Below are 20,311 nucleotides of genomic sequence, written 5' to 3'. Positions count from 1 at the left end.
CACACACAAAGGGTGAACACATTGAAAAAAGAAAATACATGGCAGTATGTTTCGGGATGTTTACATTCATGTTGTGAACAGCGAAGACAGTGTATTGAATTTTGATTGCGTTCATTTTTGATAGGTGCACCAAAGTTCATCTGGCTGGTCGCCAATTGTAAGTATATCAGTGTTGGAACTCGACATGTGCCCTGTGTCTTTTCATCTGTCTGTCTGTCTGTCTGTCTGTCTTATTCACACATTCATTTCTGTGTTGATGATTTCCTCTGTCTGTTTCCTTGTTAAACATTTTCTGGTTTCTTCAGGGTTTTTTTTTTGTTTTTTTGTTTTTTTTCTTCAGAATTTTATGTATTCAATTATTTATTTGTTTTTGAATTCAGCAAGCCTGCTATTTTGCTGCATTGATAACATTTGAAAAATGTTTATGTATACAGTCTTTCTGCCACAAACGTGTACGTTTATGTGTATTTGTGCTTTCCTATCTGTGAAACTGCATGTTTGTTGCATATCTGTTATGCATGTGTGTGTGTTCGTATGTATGTGTATGTGTGTCTGCATGTTTTACATTTATTTGTTTATTTGCTTATTTATCATCATTTCTGTCTTTTTATTTTATTCGTATTTCTTCTTCTTCTTATTATTTTTTCTTTCTCAAGGCCTGACTAAGCGCATTGGGTAACGCTGCTGGTCAGGCTTCTGCTAAGCAGATATGGTGTAGCGTATGTGGGTTTGTCCAAACGCAGTGGCGCCTCCTTGAGCTACTGATACTGCTATTGATACTCTGCCACTCTGTGTGTCTTACACACTGCCTGTGGACACATGTACTCACACATGTATGCTGGCATGCACATGTACACACACACACACACACACACACACACACACACACACACACACACACACAAATCCATTTTTTTCGCATACATACAGAACATGATGAAAGCACTGTGCATAATGTTTCTAAGTCGGTCGATGCATCCCAACACAGTAGCTGTCAGTTTTTGTGTTGTGGTGAGGTGTGTGGCGGTAGGAGAAACCGCCACCCCGTGTTTCCCGACTGTCAATTATTCATCCACTTGGTGCCTCCCTGTTGAGGTTTCCACCAGGGGGATGCTGGGATCTCGTTCAGCTCTCAGCGCAGGTTTGAAAAAGAAAGAAAAATACAGCACAAAAGAAAACACAGCAATAAAATGGTTGTCCCTGGTAAAAATAATTGAATATAGTAAATTCTTTTCTTTTCTTTTTTTTTCTTTTTTTAAATAATAAAACAATATTTGTTTTCCTATATAAAAAATTTTTTTTTCTATATATATACTTGCAGACAGAAAAAAAAAGAAAAAAAAAAAGGTGGTGCTGCACTGTGGAAATGTGTATTCCCACAGGAGAATTTCATGCAGATAAATCTGTTGTGACAAAGAATTAAAACAAATACAAAAAAAAACCAGCAATACAATATGATGAATTGTAACCCCACCTTCTAGAAATTCTGTGCTTGAAATTTCCTCCCCCTTTTTTTTTCTATCACTCTCTTTGTTTCTGGCCTTTTCCTTTCATTCTGTCGTCTCCTCCAGTGGTATACTCTGCCATGCTGGGCCATTCACCCATGTTTTTGTCGTTTTTCTGGAATGCCTTGAATTTTTTTTTTTCTGGACTTTTGATTATAATTGGGCAGTCTTACTGTGTTGTATTTTGTTGGCAGCTGATTAGTGAGATGTCTGTTGGAAATTTTTGGTTTTGTTTGTCTGTTATTATAGATATGTATAAAAAGCTTCTGTATTACATATTTCATAATGTTTATTTTCACATTAGCTGGGGTTTTTGGGTGTGTTTTTTTTAATATCTTTGTTGAGAAATTGATGGAATGGTCAAGGTCAGAGGCATATCCTAACTTTATGTTCATGAACATGACTGTACGTGTGCCTGAAACTCTTTTTCCTGTTTTTTTTTTTCTCTCCTTGTTTTGTTGTTGTTGTTGTTGTTTGGGGGTGGGGTGGGGTACTTTTCCCCAGGATTAACAGGATCAGTGTTTTTAACAGTTTTCCAGCACTAATGTGGCCCAGCACAGTGGGCTGGACAGTAAGCAGCAAATTCATCCCTTCACCCCCATTCCAGCCCCACAGTGGGCTGGACAGTAAGCAACAAATTCATTCCTTCACTCCCCATTCCAGCCCCACAGTGGGCTGGGCAGTAAGCAACAAATTTGTTCCTTCACCCCCATTCTAACCCCACAGTGGGCTGGACAGTAAGCAACAAATTCACTCCTTCACCCCCATTCCAGCCCCACAGTGGGCTGGACAGTAAGCAACAAATTCATCCCTTCACTCCCCATTCCAGCCCCACAGTGGGCTGGGCAGTAAGCAACAAATTCATCCCTTCACCCCCATTCCAGCCCCACAGTGGACCGGGCAGTAAGCAACAAATTCACTCCTTCACCCCCATTCCAGCCCCACAGTGGGCTGGACAGTAAGCAACAAATTCATCCCTTCACCCCCCTTCCAGCCCCACAGTGGGCTGGGCAGTAAGCAATGAATTCATCCCTTCACCCCCATTCCAGCCCCACAGTGGGCTGGACAGTAAGCAACAAATTCATTCCTTCACCCCCATTCCAGCCCCACAGTGTGCTGGACAGTAAGCAACAAATTCTCTCCTTCACCCCCGTTCCAGCCTCACAGTGGGCTGGACAGTGAGCAAGAAATTCATTCCTTCACCCCTGTTCCAGCCCCACAGTGGGCTGGACAGTGAGCAAGAAATTCATTCCTTCACCCCTGTTCCAGCCCCACAGTGGCAGAAACCCCAGGGCCTGAGGGCGATGAGTGATGTGCATAATAGATGACGGGGAGGAGGGAGGTGTGCGTGTTGACCCCCCCTGCATCCTATTGTCCTGAATGGGATCAGCACAACTCCCTGTCAATGATTGAACACAAGGACTAGATGGCGTATGATGGTTGCTATGCTACTGTCCAGGCTGGCTTGTCCCTTTTCTTTGTCCTTTCCAAGTGAGACGTGAAGCTTTTTGTATTGCATTGCATTGTATTGTATTACTCTTTTTGTCACAACAGATTTTTCTGTGTGAATTTCGAGAGAGCGCGTTGCTACAATGAGAGTGCCACCCATTTTTTTTTGTATTTTTCCTGCCTGCAGTTTTATTTGTTTTCCTATTGAAGTGGATTTTTTCTACAGAATTTGCCAGAGCAACCCTTTTGTTGCTATGGGTTGTTTTTTTACATGCGCTAACTGCATGCTGCGCATGGGACCGCGGTTTGTCGTCTCATCCAATTGACTAGCATCCAGACCACCGCAATATCTAGTTGAGAGGGAGAAAATACTGGTGACTATAGGATTCAAATGAGTGCATTCAGATTCTCTCGCTTCCTAGGCAGACGTGTTACCTCTTGGCCAACACTTTACTTGTGTGGGCATGTTGCAGGACTGATCAAGTTGTTGTTCTATGTCAGTGTGGGTGTGTTGCAGGACTGATCAAGCTGTTGTTCTGTGTCAGTGTGGGTGTGTTGCAGGACTGATCTAGTTGTTGTTCTGTATCAGTGTGGGTGTGTTGCAGGACTGATCAAGCTGTTGTTCTATGTCAGTGTGGGTGTGTTGCAGGACTGATCAAGCTGTTGTTCTACGTCAGTCTGGGTGTGTTGCAGGACTGATCAAGCTGTTGTTCTATGTCAGTGTGGGTGTGTTGCAGGACTGATCTAGTTGTTGTTCTGTATCAGTGTGGGTGTGTTGCAGGACTGATCAAGCTGTTGTTCTATGTCAGTGTGGGTGTGTTGCAGGACTGATCAAGCTGTTGTTCTACGTCAGTCTGGGTGTGTTGCAGGACTGATCAAGCTGTTGTTCTATGTCAGTGTGGGTGTGTTGCAGGACTGATCAAGTTGTTGTTCTATGTGTGGGTGTGTTGCAGGACTGATCAAGCTGTTGTTCTATGTGTGGGTGTGTTGCAGGACTGATCTAGTTGTTGTTCTATGTGTGGGTGTGTTGCAGGACTGATCAAGCTGTTGTTCTGTGTCAGTGTGGGTGTGTTGCAGGACTGATCAAGTTGTTGTTCTATGTGTGGGTGTGTTGTAGGACTGATCAAGTTGTTGTTCTGTGTCAGTGTGGGTGTGTTGTAGGACTGATCAAGCTGTTGTTCTATGTGTGGGTGTGTTGTAGGACTGATCAAGCTGTTGTTCTGTGTGTGGGTGTGTTGCAGGACTGATCAAGCTGTTGTTCTATGTGTGGGTGTGTTGCAGGACTGATCAAGCTGTTGTTCTATGTCAGTGTGGGTGTGTTGCAGGACTGATCAAGTTGTTGTTCTATGTCAGTGTGGGTGTGTTGCAGGACTGATCAAGCTGTTGTTCTATGTCAGTGTGGGTGTGTTGCAGGACTGATCAAGCTGTTGTTCTATGTCAGTGGGTGTGTTGCAGGACTGATCAAGTTGTTGTTCTATGTTAGTGTGGGTGTGTTGCAGGACTGATCAAGTTGTTGTTCTGTATCAGTGTGGGTGTGTTGCAGGACTGATCAAGTTGTTGTTCTATGTCAGTGTGGGTGTGTTGCAGGACTGATCAAGTTGTTGTTCTGTATCAGTGTGGGTGTGTTGCAGGACTGATCAAGTTGTTGTTCTGTATCAGTGTGGGTGTGTTTCAGGACTGATCAAGCTGTTGTTCTATGTCGGTGTGGGTGTGTTGCAGGACTGATCAAGTTGTTGTTCTGTATCAGTGTGGGTGTGTTGCAGGACTGATCAAGTTGTTGTTCTATGTTAGTGTGGGTGTGTTGCAGGACTGATCAAGTTGTTGTTCTATGTCAGTGTGGGTGTGTTGCAGGACTGATCAAGCTGTTGTTCTATGTCAGTGTGGGTGTGTTGCAGGACTGATCAGGTTGTTGTTCTGTATCAGTGTGGGTGTGTTGCAGGACTGATCAAGTTGTTGTTCTGTATCAGTGTGGGTGTGTTGCAGGACTGATCAGGTTGGTGTTCTGTATCAGTGTGGGTGTGTTGCAGGACTGATCAAGTTGTTGTTCTGTGTGTGGGTGTGTTGCAGGACTGATCAGGTTGTTGTTCTGTGTGTGGGTGTGTTGCAGGACTGATCAGGTTGTTGTTCTGTGTCAGTGTGGGTGTGTTGCAGGACTGATCAAGTTGTTGTTCTATGTGTGGGTGTGTTGCAGGACTGATCAAGCTGTTGTTCTGTATCAGTGTGGGTGTGTTGCAGGACTGATCAAGTTGTTGTTCTGTGTGTGGGTGTGTTGCAGGACTGATCAGGTTGTTGTTCTGTGTCAGTGTGGGTGTGTTGCAGGACTGATCAAGCTGTTGTTCTATGTCAGTGTGGGTGTGTTGCAGGACTGATCAAGTTGTTGTTCTGTGTGTGGGTGTGTTGCAGGACTGATCAAGTTGTTGTTCTGTGTCAGTGTGGGTGTGTTGCAGGACTGATCAAGTTGTTGTTCTGTGTGTGGGTGTGTTGCAGGACTGATCAAGCTGTTGTTCTGTGTGTGGGTGTGTTGCAGGACTGATCAAGTTGTTGTTCTGTGTGTGGGTGTGTTGCAGGACTGATCAGGTTGTTGTTCTGTGTCAGTGTGGGTGTGTTGCAGGACTGATCAAGCTGTTGTTCTATGTCAGTGTGGGTGTGTTGCAGGACTGATCAAGTTGTTGTTCTGTGTGTGGGTGTGTTGCAGGACTGATCAGGTTGTTGTTCTGTGTCAGTGTGGGTGTGTTGCAGGACTGATCAAGCTGTTGTTCTATGTCAGTGTGGGTGTGTTGCAGGACTGATCAAGTTGTTGTTCTGTGTGTGGGTGTGTTGCAGGACTGATCAGGTTGTTCTGTATCAGTGTGGGTGTGTTGCAGGACTGATCAAGTTGTTGTTCTATGTGTGGGTGTGTTGCAGGACTGATCAAGCTGTTGTTCTGTATCAGTGTGGGTGTGTTGCAGGACTGATCAGGTTGTTGTTCTGTATCAGTGTGGGTGTGTTGCAGGACTGTTTTGTTTGTGGTTTAATGGAACCAGAAACCTTTCACTGGACAGACACTTACGTTATCGATTTGGTTTTGTCAGTGTTTTTTGTTACACGGGCTCTTCACTGTGTCACTCTTTGATGGGACAAACAGTGGTGTTATTGATTTCATTGTGTCAACACACACAGTGCTGTACGTTGCCCTCTGTAGTGTTTGATGTCGATGGAAATGTCAGGTGCCTCTCCCTCTGCCTCTTCTTTCTTTCATTCGTGTGTGAAATAGTAGCATCTTTGTGTGTGTGTGTGTGTGGAGTGATGGCCTAGAGGTAACGCATCCACCTAGGAAGAGAGAGAATCGAAGCGTGCTGGTTCGAATCACGGCTCAGCCGCCAATATTTTCTCCCCCTCTCTACTAGACCTTGAGTGGTGGTCTGGACGCTAGTCATTCAGATGAGATGATAAACCGAGGTCACGTGTGCAGCATGGACTTAGCGTACATAAAAGAACCCACGGCAACAAAAGGGTTGTTCCTGGCAAAATTCTGTAGAAAAATCCACTTTGATAGGAAAAACAAATAAAAAGAACTGCATGCAGGAAAAAATACAAAAAAAAAAAAGGGTGGTGCTGTAGTGTAGCAACGTGCTCTTCCTGGGGAGAGCAACCCGAATTTCACACAGAGAAATCTGTTGTGATAAAAAGAAATACAAATACAAATACAAATCTTTCAGTGTGGTGAACATTTACATCAGTATCTCTCTGTGTCTTCATCTCTGTTTGACTGTCTGACTGTTTCTGTGTGGACTTTCGTAGACTTTCCACCCTCACTACAATGGTGCTTGTGTGAGTGTGTGTGTGTGTGTGTGTGTGTGTGTGTGTTTAAGTTTCCTGACTACTCAGGTAATTGCAGTCACACTTTATAATTCCTGCTGTTTATGCATTGTGGGTTTTTTTTCTCCAACCTCCCAGTGTGTAATGGACAATTATATTATTTAGCTGTCGTTAATGAAATAACCACTGTCATGCTTTGTGATTTTCTGTTTGTTATGTCATGCTTTGTGATTTTCTGTTTGTTATGTCATGCTTTGTGATTTTCTGTTGGTTATGTCATGCTATGTCATGCTTTGTGATTTTCTGTTTGTTATGTCATGCGTTGTGATTTGTGATTTTCTGTTTGTTATGTCATGCTTTGTGATTTTCTGTTGGTTATGTCATGCTTTGTGATTTTCTGTTTGTTATGTCATGCTTTGTGCTTTGTGATTTTCTGTTGGTTATGTCATGCTTTGTGATTTTCTGTTGGTTATGTCATGCTTTGTGATTTTCTGTTGGTTATGTCATGCTTTGTGCTTTGTGATTTTCTGTTGGTTATGTCATGCTTTGTGCTTTGTGATTTTCTGTTGGTTATGTCATGCTTTGTGCTTTGTGATTTACTGTTGGTTATGTCATGCTTTGTGCTTTGTGATTTTCTGTTGGTTATGTCATGCTTTGTGATTTTCTGTTTGTTATGTCATGCTTTGTGCTTTGTGATTTTCTGTTGGTTATGTCATGCTTTGTGATTTTCTGTTGGTTATGCCATGCTTTGTGATTTTCTGTTGGTTATGTCATGCTTTGTGATTTTCTGTTGGTTATGTCATGCTTTGTGCTTTGTGATTTTCTGTTGGTTATGTCATGCTTTGTGATTTTCTGTTGGTTATGTCATGCTTTGTGATTTTCTGTTGGTTATCTCTAGCCCCCACCCCCCCCACCCCCCCCCCCCAGTGTGTGATGGACAATTCTGTTATTCAGCTGTTGTTCATGAAATAATCACTGTCATGATTTGTTGTTTTTTGCATTGTGTTTTGTGTCTGCCAGTATGTGACGGACAACCTTGCCTTGATGTCAGTGGGCTTCCTGCTGAAAGGACCGGAAGACGCTGTCATATGGAGAGGACCCAGAAAGAATGGTGAGCTGGAGCAGTGTTTATAGTGTGTTGTGTTCTATTACTTTTTTTTTTTTGTTGCCTTTGAAGTGAGTTTTTCTACATAATTCTGTCAGGGACACAGCCCTCTTGTTGCTTTGGGTTTTTATGTGTGCTTTGTGCAAGCTGCACAGGGGACTGTCTTGTTTAAATGACTGCACTTTTGTGTTTTAAAACTCCAGTGACTGGAGTGTTTGCGGGGTTCTTTTATTCATTTATTGTGTGTGTGTGTGTGTGTGTGTGTGTGACCCAGAAATCAGGACATTTGTTTGTTTTTTATTTGGATGATCATGAGTGATGATGGGGTTGATGGACAGCAGCTGTTGGTGGGTATTTCCGTTTTTGAAGTTCTGGAACGACTGGACAAGGCTGTGCTCTCTCAATACATGTTGGTCAGGACATTATAGCAACACTCCCAAAGACGCGTCCTTGAAGTGGGTGACTGCTGACTGTGTGGTCCCAGTCTTCCTGTATGAGTCTATAGCACACTCGGCTCCGGGCAGGAGCCAGACACGAGCTGAAAAAAGCACATTTTCTGATGGGATTTGAACTTGTATCCTCTCAGTGGTCAGTAAGTGACGCTAACCTCTTCACCACGTCTGCTGGTTTATTCTGTAGATTTGTGTTACTGTAGTCTGCCCCACCATGTGCCCAACATGTGCCCCTGTTTCACTTATAAAATTGCAGTTCTTTGTTGTACTGAGTAGAAAGCCTTTCAAAAAAGAAAGTTCATGATCTTTAAGGTGCATCCTGTTTGCTTTTTTTTGTTGTTGTTGTTGTTTTATTTTCTTCTTTATGCGACTAATGAACCTATCATGCTGTGAAAGACACCGCCTCATCCTTTGTCATTCTCCACCACCAGTCCTTTTGTGTTGAGGCCTGAGGCTGATGTTCAAATAAACTGGTTCAAATCTTATCTCACTGATCGATTCCAGTCTGTCATTGTTGATAATTTCCAGTCTGAACCCGTTAAAATTGAGCATGGAGTCCCACAGGGATCTGTTATAGGCCCAGTGCTCTTCACACTGTACACTGCTTCTCTCGCTGAAATTACCAACTGCCATAATGTCAGTCATCATTCTTATGCTGATAACACTCAACTCCAGAAGAACGATACCCCTGAAAAATTGTCATCGCTCTTGCAAGAAATATGTAACTGCTTCCTGGACATTCAAAACTGGACAACTCTAAATATATATATTATATATGCACCGTGTGTTATAAATGATTCACAAATCTGCCCCTTCCTGTCTCTATGGCTGCCTTCATCTCTACACTCCATCTCGCTGTCTACGATCAGCTTTGGATCCACTCTGTTTACGCATACCCAGGTTCAAACACTCCACTGTTGGCCACCATTCTTTCTCTGTCTCTGGACCTTGCAGTTGGAATGAACTTCCTCTTTCACTCCGTCAGGTCTCCACACTCAGCTTTTTCAAGTCTAGCCTTAAAACCCACCTCTTCCCAAGAAAGCCTCCCTTCCTTGCCTCTTTCTTGTCTTCAGTTTCTCCAGTTTTATGCATGCGTGTGAATGACTGGTGCGACAGCGCTTTGTCTCTGCACAAGATTCAGTGCTATGTAAATATTATTATTATTATGCGCCTGAAAGCTGTTGTCCTATCTCAGTATTGTATTGCATTGTATTGTATTGCACTGTATTGTATTGCATTATATTGTATTACTCTTTTTGTCACAACAGATTTTTCTGTGTGAATTTCGAGAGAGCGTGTTACTACAATGAGAGCGCCACACGTTTTTTTGTATTTTTCCTGCCTGCAATTTTATTTGTTTTCCTATTGAAGTGGATTTTTTCTACAGAATTTGCCAGAGCAACCCTTTTGTTGCTGTGGGTTTTTTTTTTTTTACATGTACTAACTGCATGCTGCGCATGGGACCTCGGTTTGTTGTCTCATCCAAATGACTAGCATCCAGACCACCACGATATCTAGTTGAGAGAGAGAAAATACTGGTGGCTATAGGATTCAAACGAGTGCATTCAGATTCTCTCGCTTCCTAGGCAGACGTGTTACCTCTTGGCCAACATTCTACTTGTGTGGGCGTATTGCAGGACTGATCAAGCTGTTGTTCTATGTGTGGGTGTGTTGTAGGACTGATCAAGCTGTTCTATGTGTGGGTGTGTTGTAGGACTGATCAAGCTGTTGTTCTATGTGTGGGTGTGTTGTAGGACTGATCAAGCTGTTGTTCTATGTGTGGGTGTGTTGTAGGACTGATCAAGCTGTTGTTCTATGTGAGTGTGGGTGTGTTGCAGGACCTATGTGAGTGTTGCAGGACCTATGTCAGTGTGGGTGTGTTGCAGGACTGATCAAGCAGTTTCTGCGTGATGTGGACTGGGGGCAGGTGGACTACCTGGTGATTGACACGCCGCCTGGCACCTCCGACGAGCACCTGTCTGTCGTGCAGTACCTGAGTCAGGCACAGGTGGATGGGGCCATCATCCTCACCACCCCTCAGGTGTGTCAGCACTCCCACCACTGATTCAGTAATGATGATGATGATAGTAATGCAGATTGATGTTCACACCTCCCAGGCACGGAGCTGGTGATGTCAGCAGTAAAAAGTTATATATACATAGATATAAATGCAAGTTACAAAACAAAAACACGTGTGTGCATGCAAAAACACACACACACACACACACACACAGAGCAGAAGTTCAGGAAACACCTTAGTAAGATGATAAGCAGAATGGCAGAGGTTTGTTTTTAGAGACTTTTAAAACCAAACTGGGGACCCCACATTCTGAGAAGGGCAGTTTGATCCGTACTACAAGGCCAAGAAAGGAAAAAGAGTGCTGTCCTTCAGTTTTTTTGTTTTGTTTGTTTCTTTGTGTGATAGTCAGCACTCAGGAATCAGCAGCCCTGGTTTGTCCTGATGGAAAAGACAAAAAAAAAAAAAAAGAAAAAAAAAAAGAAACCCAAAGAAAATGATGGATGGATGGGAAAACCATTTGCAGAGACCTAGGCTTTGATACACAACTGACAGACCTGGAGGAATGTGGTGAACAGTTCTGTGCGGCCCCCATGACTCTTCATGGAGTTAAGGGAGAAGAAGATTTCTGGTTTGATTTGCACACACACATCAAGGCCTGACAAGTACATTTTGTCTGCCAGTGTTTAGGTCGGGCATTACAGAATGAAGAGAAGCTGATATGGTGTTGCATGTACAAATCACTCTGCATGCTTCGTGCCCCCAGGACACTAAGTTGAGTCGAGGGCCCAGACTGATCGCGAATCGATTGCGATCGTGCCTTAATTTTAGCCCGATCTCCCAGTCGAGCTACATAATTGTGCGACCTGTTTAAAGACATAATTGGACACAAAATAGAAACGCCAAAGAATCGATAGATAGATCGAAAATGCGAAAAAAAACTTAGCCGTATGAAGTGCACAGGAACAGGTGTCGAGATGGCTGCCGGAAAAAGAGGGCGCTAGCCAGGGGGACAAAGGGGACGTTACCTACTTCCAGGAGGTTATCGGCCGTAGTACTTTCGTTTTCTCCGCATAGGCGGATAGTAGTTTGCACAGGACAGGAATGTCAGACCCCTGCCGGAGTCTGCACTAGTTGGGTCATGGTAAGTATGTTATTTAAACGTAATTTTAGATAGAAAATTTCCTTTTTGATTTGGACATAGTTGCTTCCACAGCATTTTCATAATTTGCATTAGCAACTCATGACAAACTTCATGTTCCTACTGAGCAAGACTGGCACACGATGTGCAAAGGTGTACAGTGAAATGTAGCCTGTAACGTATTGTCAGTGACCCATTATTTAGAAATGTGTTGTAAGCCAGGGGAGGTAATACAGTGACAGAGCATCATCATCTCCTGCCTGTTCCACTGAAGGCTTATTAATAGTAAATTTCTGCTTCTTCAGCCCAGGTTTTCCGTTTTGTTCTTCAATTAAATTCTTTTTTTTCTCTCTTTTTTTGTGTGTTAATCTGGAATTTGATGAACTGACATAATGAATTAACACGTAATTATGTACTTTTATATGGCTGGGTCGCTGTTGATTTGTACATGTGTATGCATGTTTTAGTGCCTGCATCACTGTGGGCATGATAAAATGGTACATTTGGAATCAGCAAGAGGCAAAGAATGTCTGAACGTTAGAAAGGAATACTCATGGCAACGGGAAGACGCTTGGGAGACATTTTGGACAAATTACACTGAAAAGACACTGTGGACAGACTCTTTGTGTCTGTCTCTCCCTTCTACCATTTTGAACAGATTTGTCACTTATATAATATGGATTAAATTTGTTGTTTTCATCTAGAAACAGCCTGTTATGGGCTCGCCATTTACATTTACAGATCTTTGAAAAGGCAGATTGTCATGATGTAATGGTCTTTTTGTTTGTGCATTTTACTATATGTGTAGAAATGGCTGTGGTGTTAATATGACTGTTACCAGTTAGAATTCCTATATAACATTGTACATAACATCATATATAACATGTGTCACACCCTCGCAGTAAAGGGCTTTTGCCTTTATTTGAAGAAGTGTTTTGGTTTGTGTTTCCGCTCTACCTCCTGCACACACACATGCACACACACACACACACACACACACACACACACACACACACAAACGTGCTCGCACGCACACACAATGCGCACGCATGATCGCACGCACACACACTCTCTCTCTCCCTTGCTTGCATAGAACCAGCTTCACACACAGTCCTTATCTGAATGAATAACAGTACATAACAGCTCAAATAATCAAATCATGAGTAATTTGTTGCTGTTTCAGGAAGTGTCGCTGATAGACGTACGCAAAGAGATCAACTTCTGTCAGCGTGTTGGGTTGCCTGTCATTGGTGTTGTGGAGAACATGAGCGTGTTTGTGTGTCCTAAGTGTAAGGTAAGTGCTTCAAGGTGTGCGTGTGTGTGTGTGTGTGTGTTTAGGTTGGAGAGCTATGAGTATGTTGTGACTGATGTTACACCATTTCAGAAGTGATGTTTCTAGCAAGTTTGTATAATTTTCATACTTCTGTACAATATTCATGCTAATGTACTTTTGTACTTTTAATATGAGCTTTGAGTGTTGTACAAATGCACATTATTATTATTAGTAGTAGTAGTAGTAGAAGTAGTAGTAGTGTTATTGTTGTTGTTTCACTTCTTCCTCATATTATTATTTAGGAAGGTATCTGTGTTTCAGATTAGCTTGCATGTATGCATATTAATCTATGCAGGCCTTTTTTTATATATATATATATCTTTTGAGTTATGTGTTGTCAGTTGTTTAAAGATACTTTGCTTCACATCATCATGTGCGGGGAAACATTAGTCAAAAATGACAGACAGTTTGATTTTGTTTGTTTCCAGCATTCATGTGATCGTGAAATTTGCAAAATGGTTCAGCTGTCTTCTTGTGTGAGGGGCATTTTTCTTGTGTTACTGGTGTTAAATATTGTGATATGAGATGTGTTTTTTTGTTTTTTGGTTGTTTTTTTTGATGATGTTGATGATGATGTTTTATTCATATAGGCCATAGCCCCTTAGAAGGGGGTACACATGGAATTGACATTAAGTCGCATATCACTACAAAGAAAAATTACGTTACATAAGTACTGCGTTGTTTAAATGCTCTATGTAAATATAAAGCAAAATGTTGAACAATAGTTTCGTTCGTAGACGACAATAACAAAATGAGTTTAAATAAACATGGCTGTCTATAAAATTTGAGTGGAATTAATCGTTCTCTAATATTTATGAGATGTATTCCTTTTCGTTTTTGTGTAACATCCATATTCTAAATATATTTCTGTTAATAATTACGATGTAATAATTAATTGCAATGTTTTAAAAGCGAATATGTGAAATGCTTTTATTTGAGAATATATGTTTATTACTCTTGTTTAATCAAGTAAACCACGTGTGTAGGGTGGGTGGGGGGTAGGTGGGTGCGGGTGTGTGCTGATTATCTGGTTGTGGTTTTCCGCATTTTATCTCTATTCTTATCTGTCTGTTATAATCAATGTGCAATATAGTAGGCTATGCTTATAATTATATTCAAAATAATGTTTCTTAATTCTTTCTGTTTTTACATTAAGAATACTAGTTATTACCTGCAGTGTGTGGATGTATGTATGAAACGGTGTATGTGATATTTTTTACATTTGTGTCTTCGTAATATTCGTAAAAGCTGTTGTTGACTTTTACAGTTATGGTCCCCATGTTGTTTACTTGTCTATGTTGTGATAATGCACCTGACCAAATTTCTCCAGTTGGAGATAATAAAGTTATTCTTATTATTGCAGGTTGGTTTTTGCATCATACAGCACAGTTGAGCATGTTCTTCATAGAAAGACACAATCCAGATTTAACTGTTATCATGATTTCATTTCATTTTTGTTTTGTTTTGGACTTTGTTTCCCTGTGTAAGATTTACTGTTACCTGATTGCAGAAAGACTCTTAATATTTCTTGTCATGATTAACAAATTGAGGGATACTTTGTTGTTGTTGTTGCTGGCATGTTTTTTTTTCTTTCTTTCTTTTTTTTTCGCTTTTGATTTTGTGTTACTTTTTCCTGTTTGTTATATGTTTTGTTTTGCTGACTGATTGCAGAAAGACTCCATAATATTCCCCGCCACGACTGGAGGGGGGGAGAAAATGGCGTCAGACTTCAGCGTCCCTTTCCTGGGCAGACTTCCTTTGGACCCACGCATAGGTCAGCCACGCTGCTTGCCCTTCACGCTTCTTCAACTCAGTTCAATTCAAAATACTTTATTATCTGCTTCAACCAAAAACAGAAAATTTTCTTTAGGCTCACTTAAAATAAAATGCCCGTCAGCAAAAAAAACAAACGAAAAAACTGACACACCCTTCACTTATCACCATGCACACATCAATTATTATGTAAAAAGAAAAACATGTGGGTAAGATGCTATTACATTCAGAGTGTAACAACTGTGTGTGTGTTGCGTGTGTGCCCGTGCGTGTGCATGCATCGTTTTGTGTGTGCGCACGAACACGCGTGTGTGCCTGCGTGTTGAGCGCATGTGTATGTTTCAATCATTATAAAAAGAGAATATTCAGTAAGATAATAATAACATTTAAAAAGACAAATGCTCATCAACAGATAAAACCGAAAAAACGAATGAGCAACTGGCACACCCTTCCTTGATCACAGCATACATATTAACTACCATGTTTAAAGAAAACATTTAGGTAAGAAAACAAAAATTCACTGAGACGTTGTAGTTGTCCTGGGGACATGTAGATAAAATATCTGCGAGCCCCCTCCGTAACCCAGCTTATTTCTCCCTGCCCTTCAGAAGTAAAGAGACAGTTCATAAAGGTAACAATTGGTGGAGCAGCAAGTCAGCAGACATAATCAGTTGTAGAAGTAGTGTGCATTACAGGAAAAGAAAAGACCAGGATGGGGTGGGGGTGTGAAAAGGTGAGGAGGGAAGTGCGGCTGAAGTGTGCTGTTCAGTCATCTTTCACTGACAGTCAAAAACTGGTCGCTCAACGGACAAGTGGAGAGAGCAGTTTCCACTTGTCGGCCAAATGGTTTAGTTGTCCTGGACAGTTGGGTGGGTGGGTGTTTCAAGCATGTGTTTTTTTAAGCCCTGCTTCATGTTTTCTCCTTTAGTATCTGTTCTTTTCCTTCCGAATAGTGATGTGTGTCATCACTGGACTGTCCTGCCTGTGTATGATCTGTCTCTGTGTCTGTCACTTAGTCTGTCTGTGTCTGTCACTTAGTCTGTCTCTGTGTCTGTCACTTAGTCTGTCTCTGTGTCTGTCACTTAGTCTGTCTCTGTGTCTGTCACTTCGTCTGTCTCTGTGTCTGTCACTTAGTCTGTCTCTGTTCCTTGTTCTCTTGTGCTTTTTTCTGCCTCAGACCTGTAACAGTTTTATCCCTTTAATGTATAATAATGATAATAATAGTATCTGATGATATGATGATGTATTATGATAAAACAAAGCATGATGATAATAATGATAGGTTTACTTGGGATAATAGGCTTAAAATGTTTGTGATAAACGTTTTAAGTGCAGCCAGACACCAAATTTCACAATGAAGTTCAAACTTTCTCTGAAGTCTTGTCAGCATAAGCAGACGGGCACCATAGCCGAATGGTTAAGGCGTTGGACTTTCGATCTGAGGGTCCCGGGTTCGAATCTCGGTGACGGCGCCTGGTGGGTAAAGGGTGGAGATTTTTACGATCTCCCAGGTCAACATATGTGCAGACCTGCCAGTGCCTGAACCCCCTTCATGTGTATACGCAAGCATAAGATCAAATACGCACGTTAAAGATCCTGTAATCCATGTCAGCGTTCGGTGGGTTATGGAAACAAGAACATACCCAGCATGCACACCCCTGAAAACGGAGTATGGCTGCCTAAATGGCAGGGTAAAAACGGTCATACACGTAAAAAGCCCACTCGCGTATATACGAGTGAACGTGGGAGTTGAAGCCCACGAACGCAGAAGAAGAAGAAGTCAGCATAAGCATCAGGTCAACAGATGCTTGGTGCTTGGTTATCTGTTGTGATTCTTTAGTGCAGTGTTCTTTTTCAGGCAAGTGCTGTGATGAGGGGAAATCGTTTCTGGAGGAAGTCCCCGATTCCCCAGCTACCCAGGCCTTCAAAGAGATCATAGACAGTGAGTGCTCACTTGTGTAGTGGCCTCTGTCCTCTCTTCTTTACCTGTTCCTTGTGTTGTTCCTTTTTTCGACGGGCGCAATAGCCGAGTGGTTAAAGCGTTGGACTGTCAATCTGAGGGTCCCGGGTTCGAATCGCGGTGACGGCGCCTGGTGGGTAAAGGGTAGAGATTTTTACAATCTCCCAGGTCAACATATGTGCACACCTGCTAGTGCCTGAACCCCCTTCGTGTGTATATGCAAGCAGAAGATCAAATACGCACGTTAAAGATCCTGTAATCCATGTCATCGTTCGGTGGGTAATGGAAACAAGTACATACCCAGAATGCACAACCCCGAAAACGGAGTATGGCTGCCTAAATGGCGGGGTAAAAACGGTCATGCACATAAAAGCCCACTCGTGTGCATACGAGTGAACGCAGAAGAAGAAGTTCCTTTTTTCTTTTTTCTTATTTCAACAAACTCTGTTTTGAACTGGGGGTGAAAGCATGACGTCATTAAGACTGGTTAAGTATGTTTAATCTCTCTGTGGTGTACATTATGATTTTGACTACAACAAAAATGATGATGATAACTTGAATTTTTGTATTGTCATTTTTGGGATTGAAGAGAAGAGAACCTTCAGTGCAAGGAGAAAAAAATCAAGAATAAAAAAAAAAAATGGGGAAAAACACGTGATGTGCCAACTAGCACAAGCAAAAAACAACAACAACAACAACAAATAAAACAAAATAAACCAAAGAGAGAGAGAGAGAAGCCTGATCAGCAGTTTTTTTTCCTCATATTTATGTGAAAGTGTCTGACATCAATAAACTGTGAAGCATGTGATGATAAAATAGAAATAAGAAAAAACAGCACACACACGCACATGCACACACACATGCACTCTCTTTCTCTCTGCAAACAGACATACTGACACCACCTATTCATCACCCATGCACACACATACTTTAGCTTTTGCCATTCACTTGTGTGATATTGTACTGGATAAATACAAATTCTCTAGATAATGATGTTAAAATACCTTGAATGATTCCTATTGGAAACTGTCTTTGGAGACATTTGAAATATTTACTGCACACTTCTGAATGGGGGAGGGGTACTTTAAAGATAAGTAAACCAAGAGACTATAGCGCTGATGCTGACTGATAAGAAAGCAGTTTTCAGCATTCAAAAGGGCAATAAGATATTTTATGTAAAATGTGGAAAACTTAAAAAGTGATGAGATGTTGATATTAGATTCATATGGTGATCAAGATTCACATATAACACTGCATTTTGGAAGACTTTTAAAAAATAAAGAATGGTTAGGTATTAATGACAAAGGGTGGAAAAGAAGAAAGTTATGTACATTCATGACAAAGGGGGGAGGGGGAGAAAGTTATGTACATTCATGACAAAGGGGGGGAAGAAGAAAGTTATGTACATTCATGACAAAGGGGGGGGGGGGAGAAAGTTATGTACATTCATGACAAAGGGGGGAAAGAAGAAAGTTATGTACATTCATGACAAAGGGTGGAAAGAAGAAAGGTATGTACATTCATGACAAAGGGTGGAAAAGAAGAAAGTTATGTACATTCATGACAAAGGGGGGGAGAAGAAAGTTATGTACATTCATGACAAAGGGGGGGGGGTGGGGGGGGAGAAGAAAGTTATGTACATTCATGACAAAGGGGGGAAGAAGAAAGTTCTGTACGTTCATGACAAAGGAGGAAAGAAGAAAGTTATGTACATTCGTGACAAAGGTGGAGGAAAGAAGAAAGTTATGTACATTCATGACAAAGGGGGAAAGAAGAAAGTTATGTACATTCATGACAAAGGAGGAAAGAAGAAAGTTATGTACATTCATGACAAGGGGGGGGGGGAGTTATGTACATTCATGACAAAGGAGGAAAGAAGAAAGTTATGTACATTCATGACAAGGGGGGAAAGAAGAAAGTTCTGTACATTCATAACAAAGGGGGAAAGAAGAAAGTTCTGTACATTCATGACAAAGGTGGAGGAAAGAAGAAAGTTATGTACATTCATGACAAAGGGGGAAAGAAGAAAGTTACGTACATTCATGACAAAGGCGGGGGGGGGGGGGGGGGAGAAGAAAGTTATGTACATTCATGACAAAGGGGGAAAGAAGAAAGTTATGTACATTCATGACAAAGGGGGAAAGAAGAAAGTTATGTACATTCATGACAAAAGGGGGGGGGGGAGAAGAAAGTTATGTACATTCATGACAAAGGCGGGGGGAGAAGAAAGTGATGTACATTCATGACAAAGGAGGAAAGAAGAAAGTTATGTACATTCATGACAAAGGCGGGGGGAGAAGAAAGTTATGTACATTCATGACAAAGGGGGAAAGAAGAAAGTTATGTACATTCATGACAAAGGGGGGGGGGGGGGGAGAAGAAAGTGATGTACATTCATGACAAAGGGGGAAAGAAGAAAGTTATGTACATTCATGACAAAGGGGGAGGAAAGAAGAAAGTTCTGTACATTCATGACAAAGGGGGGAAGACAAAACATAGCAAACAATAATGAGAATGGGGGAAGGATCAAACATAATGAATATCGATGGCAAAGGAGTAACCCCATGTACATGTTTGAAACACTGTTGCCATATTTTAGATGTATATATACTTTTCTTCCATGCACTTTGATTTTTTTTTTTCTCCAGTTAGAGTTATGCATACGTGTGAATGACTGGTGTGAAAGTGCTTTGACTTGTCTCTGCACAAGATTTAGCACTATGTGAATATCAATTATCATCATTATAATTATTATTTCTTCTTCTTCTGTTTTAGAAAAAAAGATTTTAATGTATATGAGCAATGTAAATGCAAAAAAAGAATCAATAATGAGAATGAAAGATATTGACTTTATGAAGGAAAGTGTCCTTTTTCCGGTCCCTCAGAGATCACAGACTACTGCTCTCAACACAAGGCCAGCACAGAGCAGGAGACTGGGGAACAGATGGATCAGAGCTGACAGTGTCGTGCCACACCCTGAAATGGAGAACACCACCATCGTTCAGAACTATGTGGTCTGCAGCTGTTCCGTTGTATGGGACCCATTGATAATACCCCTCTGCAGGGCGTATCATGTCCTTTTTTTTTCCTTTTTACATGCTGAATAGAAATAATGATTCAGGAGTCTTATTGAAATAATGAATGTTTGTAATTAATTAATCAGACAGTTTTATTTGTCACAATCTGGGATCAATCAGAGTTCTGTGAGAGGAATTTAAAAGAAAAATGAATTCAGATGGTTTGAATTTTCACAATCTGTTTTAATTAATCAGATCTTGTTAATCAAAAGAAAAATCAGACTGTGTTGTTGATCGCAAACTGGATTTAATCAAGAATTTTGTTGATAGAATGAAAAAAATCCAAAAGTTTAGTTTATCAAAAACTAGGATTTGTGTTGTTTCCATGAAAGTGGACATGTCAGGTTCAGGTTGTTGTATACATTGTGCCAGTGCACTTCCTGTGGAAACTGTCTCCATGATGTGTCAGACCTTGTTCTGATCCTTCAGACCATGAAAGTGATGATGATTATGCCAGAACAGCTTTTGACTGCCAGTATGGTAGGATTGACTTGTTCCTATATGGATGTAATTCATTTTAATTTGCTTATTAGCTATTTCAGAAATCCGAATCACTAATTTTGTACCACGCAGGTGCTTTGAAGATTTGAAATTCACATGTTGTTATCGTATATATATATATATAAAAAAAAGAAAAAGAACAAAAGTGGTTTCACAATGAAAATAAAACACTGGACAGTTCCAACTGTTCATCAAATTCA

General features: G+C 41.2%; 1 protein-coding gene across 1 annotated transcript in view; it reads left to right on the top strand.

Moving 5' to 3' along the window:
* LOC143294490 (cytosolic Fe-S cluster assembly factor NUBP1 homolog) overlaps positions 1–20,311 on the top strand; it is a 48,844-nt gene extending 28,533 nt beyond the window's left edge. Inside the window, exons 5-11 of the mRNA XM_076605893.1 lie at positions 125–157; positions 7,773–7,863; positions 10,196–10,350; positions 12,651–12,761; positions 14,472–14,574; positions 16,432–16,515; positions 19,419–20,311. Of these exons, the coding sequence (XP_076462008.1) occupies positions 125–157; positions 7,773–7,863; positions 10,196–10,350; positions 12,651–12,761; positions 14,472–14,574; positions 16,432–16,515; positions 19,419–19,492 (651 nt within the window). The 3' untranslated portion in view covers positions 19,493–20,311. The remainder of the gene's footprint in view (positions 1–124; positions 158–7,772; positions 7,864–10,195; positions 10,351–12,650; positions 12,762–14,471; positions 14,575–16,431; positions 16,516–19,418) is intronic.

The sequence above is a fragment of the Babylonia areolata genome, chromosome 1 (genome assembly GCF_041734735.1).
Source record: "Babylonia areolata isolate BAREFJ2019XMU chromosome 1, ASM4173473v1, whole genome shotgun sequence".
Lineage (NCBI taxonomy): Eukaryota > Metazoa > Mollusca > Gastropoda > Neogastropoda > Buccinidae > Babylonia > Babylonia areolata.
Note: the sequence above shows the minus strand (reverse complement) of the source record. Positions and strands in the feature narration are given on the sequence as shown.